This window comes from Ascaphus truei, chromosome 5, assembly GCF_040206685.1.
Source record: "Ascaphus truei isolate aAscTru1 chromosome 5, aAscTru1.hap1, whole genome shotgun sequence".
Lineage (NCBI taxonomy): Eukaryota > Metazoa > Chordata > Amphibia > Anura > Ascaphidae > Ascaphus > Ascaphus truei.
The window spans coordinates 305,017,891-305,034,947 of NC_134487.1; the positions used below are offsets into that span (position 1 = coordinate 305,017,891).

Genomic DNA, 17,057 nt, shown 5'->3' on the forward strand with positions numbered 1-17,057 from the left:
TAATGGCTTTCCTGGGTATGCTCTATTTTGAGCTTTGTGGAATTGCTCTGTGTTGATATGTTACTCTGCATTGCATCTTGGTGAAGCTATTTAGGAGTGCTGGTATATCTTGGACATTGTCTCCTTATATATACATGGGGTACTTAACATAGGTTCATACTAGCACCTCTAATCACCTTATCTTCCGTTTCGCCCAGATGGGGATCTTTTTAGTTTATAGTATATTAGTTGTCATGTTATGCATTTCGTCGTATTTTAGTATGTAATAAAATTGTTTATTTCTGTGTTGTGCTCTAGTTTGGGTTGTGTGGGTAATTTCCCATTGGTCTGCTATATTTTCATATTAGTGGTACTGGTTATCTAACTGGTACTTAATGTAGATTACATTACTATTTATAATGAGTGCAACCTCTAGGGACTTTTAGTGACAATCTCTGGTCACTTATCTGTGTTGTTCTGTGTTGTTTCAAACAAGTCTGATTCCCCTAGATGGGAGTGAAAGGGTGAATTTGCTTACTTTTAAATACCTATGCTTTTTTTATTTTACAATGGTATAGTATTTGTCTTCCCAGGTATCACAGTACTTATTGAAGTCATGCTACTGTACATACTGTACATGTTGCATGTGCCAGTCCTGTTTTTGCCAGAGCAGTGAAAGGCTTAATCAACAAGCACCTTGTATTACGTCTAACCTTTATTGGGACAATTCCCAATATATTCATATCACGGCCTGAGACACATTGCCAGACACACAGATGGCCGGTTCACCTTGTCATTCTCATCTTGGGCCGAGTCTGGGACCCAGCAGAAGACTTCAAAGTAATCAGTGACTCCTTCTTCCACCCACAGCAGAGTTACTGATGTCTGAGTCTTGTTCACCGCAAACAGAGATTTTGGTGGAGCCGGGTCTGGGGAGAATAAGTATTTTAGCTGAAACTTTGTAGCATGGATTCAAATATTGTTTTTACACTAGATAGAGGTAAAATAGCTACAAACATGCTGCATTTGGCTTGGTACGGTCTCTTAACAAGCATCCCCCTCACTAAGTGAAGTAGCTCAGGTTAGCAGGTTATATCACACTATAATACTAGTGGTATTGGTTACGGTGCGGTGTTGCTCTAGGAGTATTGTGTCTCTTTGCAAGGTCACAGAAGTCTCTTACCCAGCTTGACGAGATGTGACACGGAGCTGTTGCAGCTTCTCTCAGTACAAGCGGTAACTGTGATATTGTAAATGTCCCCAGGTGGTAAACTAATAACCGCCGTCATCACATTGCGGGTCACCTGAAATCACCATTTTGAAGCATTATACATTGTGTATTCTGAGGAACAGATATCACAACTCCACAAAACATTAGGCCGGTTTTACTAAATTGTGTTAGGTAGCTTGTGGCATATTAATTTGGCTAGTTATGTTTAGTAAATCTCTGCCTAAGTGAACCTTGGTTACTACTACAAACTGCTTTCCATTGTTTGTTAAAGCAGTGTGGTGGAACCAATGCTAAATGCCGTGAAACACTCATATGTTACATTGATAACGTTGTGTAATCGGAGCGTGCTGCATGTTGTGTAATCGGAGCGTGCTGCATGTTGTGTAATCGGAGCGTGCTGTATGTTGTGTAATCGGCGCATGCTGTATGTTGTGTAATCGGAGCGTGCTGTATGTTGTGTAATCGGAGCGTGCTGTATGTTGTGTAATCGGAGCGTGCTGTATGTTGTGTAATCGGAGCGTGCTGTATGTTGTGTAATCGCAGCGTGCTGCATGTTGTGTAATCGGAGCGTGCTGTATGTTGTGTAATCGGTGCGTGCTGTATGTTGTGTAATCGGAGCGTGCTGTATGTTGTGTAATCGGAGCGTGCTGTATGTTGTGTAATCGGCGCGTGCTGCATGTTGTGTAATCGGAGCGTGCTGCATGTTGTGTAATCGGCGCGTGCTGCATGTTGTGTAATCGGAGCGTGCTGCATGTTGTGTAATCGGAGCGTGCTGCATGTTGTGTAATCGGAGCGTGCTGTATGTTGTGTAATCGGTGCATGCTGTATGTTGTGTAATCGGAGCGTGCTGTATGTTGTGTAATCGGAGCGTGCTGTATGTTGTGTAATCGGCGCGTGCTGTATGTTGTGTAATCGGCGCGTGCTGTATGTTGTGTAATCGGAGCGTGCTGTAGGTTGTGTAATCGGAGCGTGCTGTATGTTGTGTAATCGGAGCGTGCTGCATGTTGTGTAATCTGAGCGTGCTGCATGTTGTGTAATCGGAGCGTGCTGTATGTTGTGTAATCGGCGCGTGCTGCATGTTGTGTAATCGGCGCGTGCTGTATGTTGTGTAATCGGCGCGTGCTGTATGTTGTGTAATCAGAGCGTACTGTATGTTGTGTAATCGGCGCGTACTGTATGTTGTGTAATCGGCGCGTGCTGCATGTTGTGTAATCGGCGCGTGCTGCATGTTGTGTAATCGGAGCGTGCTGCATGTTGTGTAATCGGAGCGTGCTGCATGTTGTGTAATCGGCGCGTGTTGTATGTTGTGTAGTCGGAGCGTGCTGTATGTTGTGTAGTCGGAGCGTGCTGTATGTTGTGTAGTCGGCGCATGCTGTATGTTGTGTAGTCGGCGCATGCTGTATGTTGTGTAGTCGGAGCGTGCTGTATGTTGTGTAGTCGGAGCGTGCTGTATGTTGTGTAGTCGGCGCATGCTGTATGTTGTGTAGTCGGCGCGTGCTGCATGTTGTGTAATCGGAGCGTGCTGTATGTTGTGTAATCGGAGCGTGCTGCATGTTGTGTAATCGGAGCGTGCTGCATGTTGTGTAATCGGCGCGTGCTGTATGTTGTGTAGTCGGAGCGTGCTGTATGTTGTGTAATCGGAGCGTGCTGCATGTTGTGTAATCGGAGCGTGCTGCATGTTGTGTAATCGCCGCGTGCTGTATGTTGTGTAGTCGGAGCGTGCTGTATGTTGTGTAGTCGGAGCGTAGTCGGAGCGTGCTGTATGTTGTGTAGTCGGCGCATGCTGTATGTTGTGTAGTCGGCGCATGCTGTATGTTGTGTAATCGGCGCGTGCTGCATGTTGTGTAATCGGAGCGTGCTGTATGTTGTGTAATCGGAGCGTGCTGTATGTTGTGTAATCTGAGCGTGCTGTATGTTGTGTAATCGGCGCGTGCTGCATGTTGTGTAATCGGTGCGTGCTGTATGTTGTGTAATCGGAGCGTGCTGTATGTTGTGTAGTCGGAGCATGCTGCATGTTGTGTAATCGGCGCATGCTGTATGTTGTGTAATCGGCGCATGCTGCATGTTGTGTAATCGGAGCGTGCTGTATGTTGTGTAATCGGCGCGTGCTGTATGTTGTGTAATCGGCGCGTGCTGTATGTTGTGTAATCGGAGCGTGCTGTATGTTGTGTAATCGGCGCGTGCTGTATGTTGTGTAATCGGCGCGTGCTGTATGTTGTGTAATCGGCGCGTGCTGTATGTTGTGTAATCGGCGCGTGCTGTATGTTGTGTAGTCGGCGCATGCTGTATGTTGTGTAATCGGCGCGTGCTGTATGTTGTGTAATCGGCGCGTGCTGTATGTTGTGTAATCGGCGCTTGCTGTATGTTGTGTAATCGGAGCATGCTGTATGTTGTGTAATCGGCGCATGCTGTATGTTGTGTAATCGGTGCATGCTGTATGTTGTGTAATCGGAGCATGCTGTATGTTGTGTAATCGGCGCGTGCTGTATGTTGTGTAATCGGCGCGTGCTGTATGTTGTGTAATCGGTGCATGCTGTATGTTGTGTAATCGGAGCATGCTGTATGTTGTGTAATCGGCGCATGCTGTATGTTGTGTAATCGGCGCATGCTGTATGTTGTGTAATCGGAGCATGCTGTATGTTGTGTAATCGGCGCGTGCTGTATGTTGTGTAATCGGCGCGTGCTGTATGTTGTGTAATCTGAGCGTGCTGTATGTTGTGTAATCGGAGCATGCTGTATGTTGTGTAATCGGAGCATGCTGTATGTTGTGTAATCGGCGCGTGCTGTATGTTGTGTAATCTGAGCGTGCTGTATGTTGTGTAATCGGCGCATGCTGTATGTTGTGTAATCGGTGCATGCTGTATGTTGTGTAATCTGCGCGTGCTGTATGTTGAGACTTACAGCATGCAATTCATTCAAATCTATTCCTTTTCTCTTGACACAATGGGTCGTTCAACAATCAAATCCCGCTGCAGAAATCGCTGCCCCATGTTTCTCTACGGAGACGATACTATTGGAAATATAACTCTCCCTCCCGGCTTACTAGGGAGGTTACATAGTTGGGGTGTGGATATGGATACTCTGCATGGGTTACCGTGACTCAGGGGGCTGACATTCAGGCGGCTGGGCGATGAGGTTAAATAATGGGCGCCAGGAACGTTTATCGTACAACTGTTATTTATCCGTGTCCCCAAACACAGGGACCGCTCAGAGAGGTCTGGACACGGTGTGCATGGTTTCCACTCAGACATACACGAGTACTTCCATCAGTGCCCACTCTGAACACTAGGTTGGAGGTTCTCTGACTTAGTTGCTTAGGTACAGCTGCAGCCCCCGCTTTTAGACCACTTGCCTGGGAAAATCCGTGGCTATCTCGCAGTAACTCGTGGGATGGTCCGAAGCAGGTTGAAATGGCCCATCGGATTAACACAGCGGGGGTCCCTGCTTTTGCATGGGACTCGCAGCCTTGGAGGGTTCACACAGCACGAGTCCCATACAAATGCAGGGACCTCCGCCGTGTTAATCTGATGGGCCGTTTGTCTGGCTGCAGAAGTCTCGCAGCGTTTCTGCGAGATAGCCACAGATTTTTGATGGCAAATGATCTAAAACCGTAAGCTGCAGCAGTACTCGTGGGACCCTGCCCCCATCGTCTCTCCGGAATCCTTTCAGTAGCGATCCCACTATTCGGGGCCCCTATGGGAAATCCTAATGGATCTCCTATTGCTCGACCCAGTACCTTGCTGTCTGTTTTTAGGAACTGCTACTTCCACAGACTGGTGAGGAACGTTAACACCGATCCGCGGTTAGAGCTGATCAGCAGGCACCCGGGAGCCCTCTTTAATAAGGCCCTCTTTGGCTTGCTGTATTTATTTTACTAAACTGCACATGACTCCTTTCCATCCTTACTTAAGGGGTACTGTCCCTATCTACAACATAGATAGGGGGCCTGGCCTATTACTTTACCAACATTGCATATCTACGCTCCCCGAGGCTCTGCTCCTCTGGACCTCTGGGAACCTAACCTTCGAGATCAGTCCCTCCAACTTAAATACCTCTGTGTGACATATGGATCCTCACAGCATCCAGGGAGGGCCCAGCAAACACTAGTTTTGCTAGTAACCCTTTAGGGGTTAGAAATGTTTAAAATGAAATGTTTTTCAAGTATTTTCTATTAAACAACCAAAACAGAGTAATTTCGTCAAGAACACGTTTGTGCAAAAAAAACAAAAAAACTTTTCAATCCACAGAAAGTTGGGACTTTGTTTGAAATGATAAATAAATGCACAGGGACATACACTTTTTTTGATTCTTTTCTTCCCTTCGGCCGCCAGCTGCCAGTGCAACATTCTTGAATGGGAGAGATCCGTTGCATCATCTCCGTACGTCCAACTGACATACAGAAGACTGTTGAAATATTCCACACTGGCGATTTGGGGAGCTACGGGTGCTGTTAAAGACAGAACGCACACGAGTTTCAGCACACACGCCTTCCAAAGTATGCCACGAGTAACGGAACCTTCCAACGAACGGTGACATTGAAAGATGGCAAATGTTACAGTCATCGTTTCTGACATTATTTGGGAGCCTAGAGAAGGACCATAATATGAGGGTGTGTTCTCCCTAAGTGAAGAGTTGGGAACGCTGTTTTTGTAGTAGAAATCTGGAACTATGAGATAAGGGTTATGCATATTAGTTAGTATTTATTTGTAGTGTGTAAATATTTGGAGGTGGCTGTATTATACATTGTGACATTTCATATCAGGAGGAATTTGTTATAATTAGTAAAGTCATACAAGCACACGTCTATAATGTCCTACATGTAGCAAGCATTGATGCTTTAAAAGGGCACTACGGTGAACTAAAGGACAGGCATATTTAATACGTTAAGCATCTGATTTATAGTCTTCTGATAAGACGTTGTCAGTCCTCAAAACTAGACTTCAATTGTTGGTTTTGTTTTGCCCATCATTTGCATAGTAATTAAGACGTCATCGTTAGTTAAACAGGTAAATGTAAGCAGCTAATTTACCTCAATTCAGCTGACCCGGAGAAAAAGAAAATGTATTTATTTCTAACAATAGAACCAGGAGCGCAAACATAACTGACAAATTAGCACGTGGTGTTAAACTCGTGTATAACAGTGCTAACACTCCTCAGTGCTGCCTCTAACATACGCTCAATAGAACCATGTGAATAGGGTGAATCTATAAAAAAAAAGCGCAAATAAGTGAAAATTCAAGAAGGTGCATGAACTGCTTAAAAGACAAATTCAGCACTCGCGGCCATGAGAATGTGCTTAATATCCATGTGGGATAGGCATGGGTACCTCGATGTAGGGTACCCTTAATACACTTGTAACGGTATTTCTGGCCCGGCCTGACCCACCCAATCTCACATTGGCCCCTGTGGTCTAACCGGACCCCATTACAGTGTAGATATGCCTGATGGTGCACCTGCTGGCTACAGGACTCCTGAGTCTCCCGCATGATGGTGTGTGGGGAGGACCCGTCAGACAGGCAGCTGAGGTAGTGTGCTGAGTCTCACCTAGTTCCAGTGCAGCGCCTCCACCTCACCAGGGTCCCTGCGTCCGCATGGGGATGATCCTGGCGAGGAACTCCTCCGTGGTGCTCCTCTCTGTACACTCATTCCAGATAGATACACGAGAGGGTTTCTGGCTGAACTCATCTTTATTGACACGGCAGGGCAACTGCCCTCCACAAGGAGTATCTTCAGCCGCTCATCTCGCCAGTGCTCCCTTTAGTTAGGTATGTCACCCAGATCAGGGATTCACTATTCCCGCAGGAATCACTGTCCTGTGCCAGGTCCCTGGACACAGCCTCCCATGGAGTTACTATAACATAACTGACACTCTGATAGAACTTGAACTCCTTCCTCAGCTCTGACAAGAGCTGGAACTCCTTTCTCCTCTCAGCAGAACAACTAACAACACAACAACTTTTAGACACAGTGCTGTGCCTTATGTAAGCTTCTGAGGCTGACACATCTCTGACATCACTAACCATGGAGTCAGAGCATGTGACCAGTCCCAGCCATACACAGAGCACCCCACCAGGGTGTGAGGGGAAACCTCCATAATTACTGCTGGCATGCCCACACTTACCAGGCCTTACTGCCAGCAGGAGAGATGACTGTAGGCATTTTACATGACCGCTACATTCTCCCCCTGGTGAATCCCATCGTCCTCGCTGGGACCTAAATTTGTATACCTCTTTCCAGGAAGCACTGTAACGGAAAACATAATTAACATCACACAAATTTCCTCATAATACAGTACATATGAATACAGTCATCCGCCAAGCCCGCCCCGACCAGCAGCCACGAACCCGCGTAATGTCTCAGTACCCCCTTAATAATAGTGATCTGGGTCAGGTTTCCTCACTTCCCGGTTACCCATATCCAGGACCGTAACATAATAATGCCTAGGTGATCCTCTCTCTGGCACATAGGTCACCCTATGTTTGTGAACATTTCTCCCTATGCTCCACACTCGCATCAGGGTGTCTATCCTTTCTTCCGCCTTCTTACCTACAATGTCGCTCCCCCTATTGGCTAAATACAGCTCTATAGTTTCTTGGAGCCACGTTTCCCTATTGTCCTCAATTTCATCCATCAGGGGCTCCGGAACATAGGGATACTCCAACCCATGGGATTTTTTATATCTGGCTATTATAGCCCTCTCCGCCCTACTGACCCGGGTCAGATCAGCATTACCTGCCCTCCCAGGTAACACCCATGATAGGGGCTCATCAGAATCTACGGGGTCTGACAGTGTGTCGGGACCCATGGGCGCTATGTCTCTACGCTCCAGCTGGAACCACCTCTTCTGTAGTTCCCTGTCCCTCTGCTCGGGTGTAAACTCTCCCTCTTTCCACCAGAAATCTACCACGTCCTCCCGCCGGATGAGGAACCGAGTACGGTCCATCCATGCGGAGTACCCCTCAAATAATGGAGCCCACCACCGGGTCTCCTTAAAGGGATTAGGCCCTGGTTCCCGGTCGTCATCAAACGAAAATACCCCTGACGACCTTGTGGATCGCGGTTTGGACCACCTTGAGGACCCCGGAGCCTTTACTGCCGGTTGGTGTGCTGTATCCGCCACCCTCAATTCCCCTCCTCCCCGTGAATCACCTTCCGTAGCTCCACTGAGCTGCCTCTCCCCAGTCCGTTTTTCCTCCCCCCCCAAAGGTATGTCCACAAGTTCCAAGCTGGGCGGTGAACCCGGTGACCGTGTGATAGGGGTAGGGGCATTAGCTAGGGCATGGGGTTGGGTATAGGGGCATAGGGCGGGACCCCACGGGGTTACGACCCGCTCCTGGCTGTCCGTCGACTGGTCCAAGGATGATGTCTCACCCTCCTCAGTCCTGAGATCGTCTCTCCGATTTCTGGGCAATACGAGCGGTCGGGGGCCTTCCCCCAATCGCCGAAGCGTCGCTGCTTCCCCTTCCTGGGTTCCGCCGTCGCCACCGGAAGTGACGTCCTCCCCGGAACCGGAAGCGTCGCCATCTCGCGTTGGACCCCCATGCGGGATCTCTTCTTCCACGACGACATCCGGTTGCTCCGCCGTCGCCACCGGAAGTGATGCCGTCCCTCCACGTGCGCGTTGGGCCTGGTGCGGCCCTTCCAGCGCTTCGCCGTCTGTTGTGACCAGGTAAGAGATAGGGCTTTTTGGCTTACCCATCCGCAGGGGTGTAGGCGTCTCTCTCCCATCTCCGCCAGGTCCTGGGATGGCGGGACTCCGTCGGTCGGATCGCCGATCTGCGGGGGACGTCCGGTCACTCACCCCACGGGGCGTCATTCTCCCCGTCTGTCTTTTCCGCTCCGTTCTTGCTACCGCCAGCTCACGGAGATCCTCATCAGAGTAGTCCCCTCGCCCCGACCTAGGGGTCTCGGGGCGGGGTGAAAGTCTCTTTGCCCCTGTCGCGGGGTTTAATCCAGCCGCCTCAATGGCCAGTGACCCAGCCGACTTGACCGGCTCCAGTCCCCTGTCTCCGGGACTCGCGCGGTTCATCCACAGCTCGCCCGGGGACTCAGCAGAGCGCCGTGTCACATCCACCGGGGGGTCAGTAGGCTGTATTGGGACGAACGTGGGCATAGGCCACAGATACAAAGTCCCGCAATGAGGGCAACGTGCCATCGTATTCACAGTACCTCCGGGCAGCCCGCATTGTAGGCAGAGCCCGACCACCGTCTCAGTATTGGCCACCCTCACCACCAGCACCCCGCCGGGCACTGAGTAGGGCTGGGTGGAGACCATAGTGCCCACAGTGGAGGAGCAGGCCATTCTTTGTACAGGAGTCACTTCCTGTACAGGTCTCTCCTTCTCTGTGGTTCCTCGCAACTGACTGGTGGAAGTTGCTGGATCCGCCACTCCCTGCTTCGGCTCCTCCCTTCTCTGACAGAGCTGGAACCCGCCCCCAGGGGTTGCAATAATGGGCGGGTCCCACAGGGGAATATCATGCCCCTTAATTAAGGCCGCACCTCTCTCAGTCCTGGTGGGCGCGGTCTGCGTTTTCGCGCCAGATTCCTCCTCAGCGCTGGAGTCTTTTCCCGCGGCTAGTTCCCGCCTTCTCCTTGCAGCAGCTTTTTGCACAAGGTACCTTTGCTTGCAAATCACCTCCACGGCCGGAACTACTTTTTGTAGTGGCGCCGTCTGGATATCAGTCCCTGGGCCCAGTGGGTGCATTCCCACAGGCCATAATTGAAAGTCACTCCCCCTGGTAGAAATCAGGGGAGGGTCCCATAGACTCAACGGTTGACTCAGCACAGGGGCTGAATTAGTCACTGTCCATTCCGGCGCAGCCATAGCTTTCGCGCCATGCCCCCCTTCAGGGCGGGGCTCTGCTGTTCGCGCCATTCCCGGCCAGCTCTGTGCAAGTCCTGCAGCCGCCATTTTTTCTGTAACTGTCCCATGCGGTTTCCCTAGCAAGCGGGAACCGCCATTTTGGTTGACTTTTGAGCCCAAAAAGTCCATCTGTTTGCTCTCCTCACGGGGTTCTCCCCCAATTATAACAATTTCTTCACACTCTTCAAGGGTGGCCCCTCGCTGTCCCATACAGGATAAAAACGGGGCAGCCATAGCCTTCGCTCCGCTCCAGAGCAGCCTGGTCAATGACAACTCGGCGACAGTCTGCTCTTCAGTGGGTTGCACGCCACGGGTGCCCTCCCCATCAGCCTCTGTCCGCCATTTTACGTTCTCCGCGCCACGCGGCTCCTCCACTCTCTCGTAACAGTTGTCGTACATGAGGCTCCACTCTGCGGGGCAGCCACCACACCGGTACAATAAAGATTAGCTCAGATGCACCACCACATGTGTACCTTATCTAGGTGTGACTCAGTGTTGCACTACCTCAGGCTAGGCTCACTCTCTCAGTGTCTGCTGTGACTCCTTCCTCCCAGTCTGTGCTCCCTACGGTGAGTGTCTGGAATGGCTAGGTACTCTGGCTGGCTCTGCCATGCAGTACTTGGGGCGTCTACCTGTCTTGGTCAGCCTAGCGCAGACCCTCTCCAGGACTCCTGACCAAGTTAACAGGCTGTCCCTTCTGGCATCCTACCAACTAGCACTGCCTCAAGGTGACTCGGTCAGCTATAGCCCGCTCCAGACCCCTCACTCCCTTCAGGCCCCTAGGTTGTCCCTGCGAACTGACAATATCCCGTCAGCCCCCTGACCACCCCTAGGTCCGTCCCTACGCAGCACAAAGTGGCAGCAGACACTCTCCCTGTTTCCAAGTGACCTAGCTAAAAGCCTGTCCTGATGACAGATCTGATCTCAGCAGCTCGCCTCCAAATGTAACGGTATTTCTGGCCCGGCCTGACCCACCCAATCTCACATTGGCCCCTGTGGTCTAACCGGACCCCATTACAGTGTAGATATGCCTGATGGTGCACCTGCTGGCTACAGGACTCCTGAGTCTCCCGCATGATGGTGTGTGGGGAGGACCCGTCAGACAGGCAGCTGAGGTAGTGTGCTGAGTCTCACCTAGTTCCAGTGCAGCGCCTCCACCTCACCAGGGTCCCTGCGTCCGCATGGGGATGATCCTGGCGAGGAACTCCTCCGTGGTGCTCCTCTCTGTACACTCATTCCAGATAGATACACGAGAGGGTTTCTGGCTGAACTCATCTTTATTGACACGGCAGGGCAACTGCCCTCCACAAGGAGTATCTTCAGCCGCTCATCTCGCCAGTGCTCCCTTTAGTTAGGTATGTCACCCAGATCAGGGATTCACTATTCCCGCAGGAATCACTGTCCTGTGCCAGGTCCCTGGACACAGCCTCCCATGGAGTTACTATAACATAACTGACACTCTGATAGAACTTGAACTCCTTCCTCAGCTCTGACAAGAGCTGGAACTCCTTTCTCCTCTCAGCAGAACAACTAACAACACAACAACTTTTAGACACAGTGCTGTGCCTTATGTAAGCTTCTGAGGCTGACACATCTCTGACATCACTAACCATGGAGTCAGAGCATGTGACCAGTCCCAACCATACACAGAGCACCCCACCAGGGTGTGAGGGGAAACCTCCATAATTACTGCTGGCATGCCCACACTTACCAGGCCTTACTGCCAGCAGGAGAGATGACTGTAGGCATTTTACATGACCGCTACACACTCATTGCACTTTTTGGACTGGGAGGTTGTGAGTTTATTCCCTACCTTCCCTGTTGTAGCTTTTTGATTAGAACGATGTTATACTAGGGGCTCCTTATGTTTCCTGTGTGAGGGGCGTTCCAGCATGCAGTTTCATCGAGGTACCCATGCCTATCCCACATGGATATTAGGCACATTCTCGTGGCCGCGAGTGCTGAATTTGTCTTTTCAGCAGTTCATGCACCTTTTTTGATTTTTCACTTTACTCATTTGAGCGTTTTTGTATAGATTCACCTTGTTCATTTTTTTTAACAGGATGCAAATAAGTACAATTATTACTTTAAGTAGAAATTTTATTTTTTTGGCCAATTTTGTTGCATTTTTGAACTCTTGTTCAATGATCAAACTTAGAAAAAACATACCATTCATGAGTTTTTCAAAGTTTGAAGAAAAAACCCACTTTGCTAATGAACATTATAAACACTTATGTAAGTGCCTCTAAAAAGGGTTCTAATTTACATGAGGACTAAGCGCTATAGTGTACATACCTTCACACACACCTTTACACAACACATGGACATACCGTTGCACAAGAAATTGGCACCACTGAGATACCTGGGAGATATGCTAATAGAAGTCATTTGCATATTCTGTTAGCATATACAGTACAGCAGGGCCCCGCTCGTACGACAGGTTCCGTTCCAGGCCGCCGCCGCCGTAAAGCGGAAATCGCTGTAAAGCGGGGCCCTACTGTATCTCTTTCCCGCCCTCGCCAGCAAAACCCCTATTTCAGGGTCTGGACTGGGGAGCTAGCGCCACCTGCAGGTCACACCCAAGTAATGCGTTGTTAAATCCCTGCATTAACTATAACTAGGGCGACCAGATTTTGAAAATGAAAAACAGGGACACATAAAAAAATTATTAATACAGCAAATCACATTATTAAAAAATGAATATTATAATGATATTTATATAATAGTGTCACCATTAATGCTGTATTATTCATTCTACCTCTTCCCATTCTCTCTCTACCTTCTCCCCCATTCCCTCTATCCCTCCCCTCCCCCATTTTCTCTCACCCTCCCCTCCCCCATTTTCTCTCACTCCCAGTAGTCTCTGTCCCTTCCCTTCCCCCTCAGTTTCACTCCATTCCTCCCCCCATTCTCTCTCCCTTCCGTCCCCATTCTCTCCCTTTCCTCCCCTCAGTCTCTCCCCATCCCCCCATTCACTCTCTTCCTCCGCTCCTCCATTTTCTCTCTCTCAATTCCCTCATATGTTCTCTCTCTCCCCCGTCCATTCTCTCTCCACCCTCCTCCGTTCTCGCTACCCCCCCCATTCTCTCTCTGACCTGCACAGACACACAGCCACTGACCTGTGCAGACACTCACACAGCCACTGATCTGCACAGATCCTGACCCTGCACAGACCCTGCAAAGACCCTGACCCTGCACAGACACACACTGACCCTGACACACTAACCCTGCACAGACACGCACAGACACACACTGACCCTGACACTCTGACCCTGCACAGATACACTGACCCTGACACACTGACCCTGCACAGACACACACTGACCCTGCACAGACACACACTGACCCTGACACACTGACCCTGCACAGACACACACTGACCCTGACACACTGACCCTGCACAGACACACACTGACCCTGGCACTCTGACCATGCACAGACACACACTGACCCTGACACACTGACCCTGCACAGACACATACTGACCCTGACACACTGACCCTGCACAGACACACACTGACCCTGACACACTGACCCTGCACAGACACACACTGACCCTGACACACTGACCCTGCATTAAGACACTGACACTGACCCTGCACAGACACACTGACATTGACCCTGCACTGAGACACTGACACACTGACCCTGCACTGAGACATTGACACTGACCCTGATACACTGACCCTGCACAGACACACACTGACCCTGCACAGACACACACTGACACTCTGACCCTGCACAGACACGCACTGACACTGACACACTGACCCTGCACAGACACACACTGACACCCTGACCCTGCACAGACACACACTGACACTGACACTCTGACCCTGCACAGACACACACTGACACTCTGACCCTGCACAGACACACACTGACACTCTGACCCTGCACTGAGAGACACACTGACCCTGCACAGACACACACTGACACTCTGACCCTGCACAGACACACACTGACACACTGACCCTGCACAGACACACACTGACACTGACACACTGACCCTGCACAGACACACACTGACACTCTGACCCTGCACTGAGAGGCACACTGACCCTGCACAGACACACACTGACACCCTGACCCTGCACAGACACACACTGACACTGACACTCTGACCCTGCACAGACACACACTGACACTCTGACCCTGCACAGACACACACTGACACTCTGACCCTGCACTGAGAGACACACTGACCCTGCACAGACACACACTGACACTCTGACCCTGCACAGACACACACTGACACACTGACCCTGCACAGACACACACTGACCCTGACACACTGACCCTGCACAGACACACACTGACACTCTGACCCTGCACAGACACACACTGAAACTCTGACCCTGCACAGACACACACTGACACTCTGACCCTGCAGACACACTGACACTCTGACCCTGCACTGACCCTGCACAGACACACACTGACCCTGACACACTGACCCTGCATTAAGACACTGACCCTGCACAGACACACTGACATTGACCCTGCACTGAGACATTGACACTGACCCTGACACACTGACCCTGCACAGACACACACTGACCCTGCACAGACACACACTGACACCCTGACCCTGCACAGACACGCACTGACACTGACACACTGACCCTGCACAGACACACACTGACACTCTGACCCTGCACAGACACACACTGACACTCTGACCCTGCACAGACACACACTGACACACTGACCCTGCACAGACACACACTGACACTGACACACTGACCCTGCACAGACACACACTGACCCTGCACAGACACACACTGACACTGACACACTGACCCTGCACAGACACACACTGACAATCTGACCCTGCACAGACACACACTGACACACTGACCCTGCACAGACACACACTGACACTCTGACCCTGCACAGACACACACTGACACACTGACCCTGCACAGACACACACAGACACTGACACACTGACCCTGCACAGATACACACTGACCCTGCACAGACACACACTGACACTCTGACCCTGCACTGAGAGACACTGACACCAGCTCTGAGGAGCAGGTGGGGGAAGCCACCTCACTTCCGGCTCTCATTGCTGAGGCTCCGCTGTCACTAACCCCGCCCCCACCCTGTGCAGCTAACCCCACCCCCACCCTCTGCAGCTAACCCCGCCCCCACCCTCTGCAGCTGCAGTCAGACCGGCCCCTGCTCTCCTCCCTGCATTCTTGCTCTCTGCTGCCCCCACCTTCTCTGGTCAAAGCCTGGACAGCCACAAAAAAACGGGATATTTTAAAGTATGTCGGGTCCCGGGACAGACCTTAAAAAACCGGGACATCTGGTCACCCCAACTATAACGGAGCTCTGTGATAGGTCTTGCTAGAGGTAACGCTTCTTTGTCTAGTATTAGCACTAACGTCCGGTATAGTAACGCAGGGGCTCGTTACGGCTGAGAATAGCACTTAATACTATGTTAGTAAGCTCTGAAGATACCCGCCACATAGTACTTAATGTGTTAACTTAAGTTAATACCTCGTTAAATCAATAACTTAGCTCTGCCTGGGCCTACCTTCCTTACCAGCTACGTGGGACTGCCCAAATAAGCCCAGTAGTACCCATTCCTCCCTTATATGGGGTCCTGTAAACTCTTGCTTTATGATGGTAGGTGGAAATATGCAGAGAAAAACTGCGCCAGGTTTCTATGACAACCACCCAACGTCCTATCCTCTGCACGTTGCAGCAGGTGCATCCCATTGGTTATTCCTAAAACTTGGTGTGGCCGGCGGTCCCAGAGGGTTGTGAAGCGCGGTGCTAAGGACCAAGCCACACTCTTAGAGATGACACAAATTCCTGGGATCCGCTGTGGGAATCTCTCTAGAAACACTTACCTGTTATGAAGCTTATAGTTGAACTGTCACAGCAGCTGAGTTCTGGTTCTCCCCAGGTTACCATAGTTACCCGAAAGTTATAATACCAGGCCGGTAATAAATTGGCAGCTCTCTGGAAGAGGAAACAATGATATGTATTTTATTTGGTTTTAAATCTATTCAGGCTGTAAAAATATGCACAGATATGTTGGAAAATGACTCAGTAAAATGACAAAGCAGGGGTGGGCTACTCCAGTCCAACAGGTCAGATTTTCAGGATATCCCTGCTTCAGCACAGGTGGCTCAGTCAGTCCCTGCTGAAGCAGGGATATCCTGAATACCTAACCTGTTGGTAGCCCTTGAGGACTGCATTTGGCAATGTCTGACCTAGATTATTCAGTTAAACTACGGTAGGTAGCATGAATCCCGGGCAGGGAAAAGCTGTACTCAGAGAGCACCGCATGTTGTGCTTTGAACGCTCGGTCTCTAACCTCGTTACGATAATGAGGAATGGTAATGCGTGACCGGGAATCGCTGCGCACTTCCCATGGCAAATAACTGCTAAAAATAACAAACAGTTCTTGTTTCCAGCACTATTTAGCAGTTAGTGATGTCAGTGTTTATGAATAAATGGGATGGTAACGATGCGTATTACTGCGTTACTCCCAAATGTTCCATGACTGGCACAGAAACGAGAAGTACTTTTATACAGGCCCCAGGGGTCACAGCGCCAGGAGAATGGAAACAAAAGAAAACAGCGCACAACGCCAAATAGTGAAGCAAATTCAACAATATATTATAGAATTAAAAAGGGGGTAATATATCTGCTTACATGAAAAAAGTTGGTAAAAGGCATGTAGTGTGTATCACACTGTTTACCACTCGGCAGCTGTTAGCTGTAGATTCAGGTGCTTGCTTCCCTCTGCTGCTGCAGCTCAGTTGATTCTGGGGCAGGACGTCAGTCTTTTCACTCCCAAGGGGATTTCCCTTCATGCAGCCAGGTTCAGCAGCTGGTACTGGGGCTCGGTGAAATCGCTCCGGCTTCCTGGCCGATATGAAGCTGCTCCTGTACCTCGGCAGGTGTATCCTCTGCACAGAGGTTAAAACGCAGCTTGCTGGGGTGCCCTCAGCGTGCCAC

At 50.2% G+C, this 17,057-nt stretch overlaps 1 protein-coding gene across 9 annotated transcripts in view; it reads right to left on the reverse strand.

Annotated features, from left to right (window-relative positions):
* The window catches only part of PTPRO (protein tyrosine phosphatase receptor type O), a 230,620-nt gene that overhangs the window by 64,682 nt on the left and 148,881 nt on the right, over positions 1 to 17,057 (reverse strand). For all 9 annotated transcript variants that reach the window (XM_075603029.1, XM_075603033.1, XM_075603032.1 and 6 more), the window contains 4 exons: positions 15,941 to 16,052; positions 5,506 to 5,657; positions 1,163 to 1,283; positions 769 to 908 (listed from right to left, as the gene is read on the reverse strand). In XM_075603029.1, the coding sequence (XP_075459144.1) occupies positions 769 to 908; positions 1,163 to 1,283; positions 5,506 to 5,657; positions 15,941 to 16,052 (525 nt within the window). The remainder of the gene's footprint in view (positions 1 to 768; positions 909 to 1,162; positions 1,284 to 5,505; positions 5,658 to 15,940; positions 16,053 to 17,057) is intronic.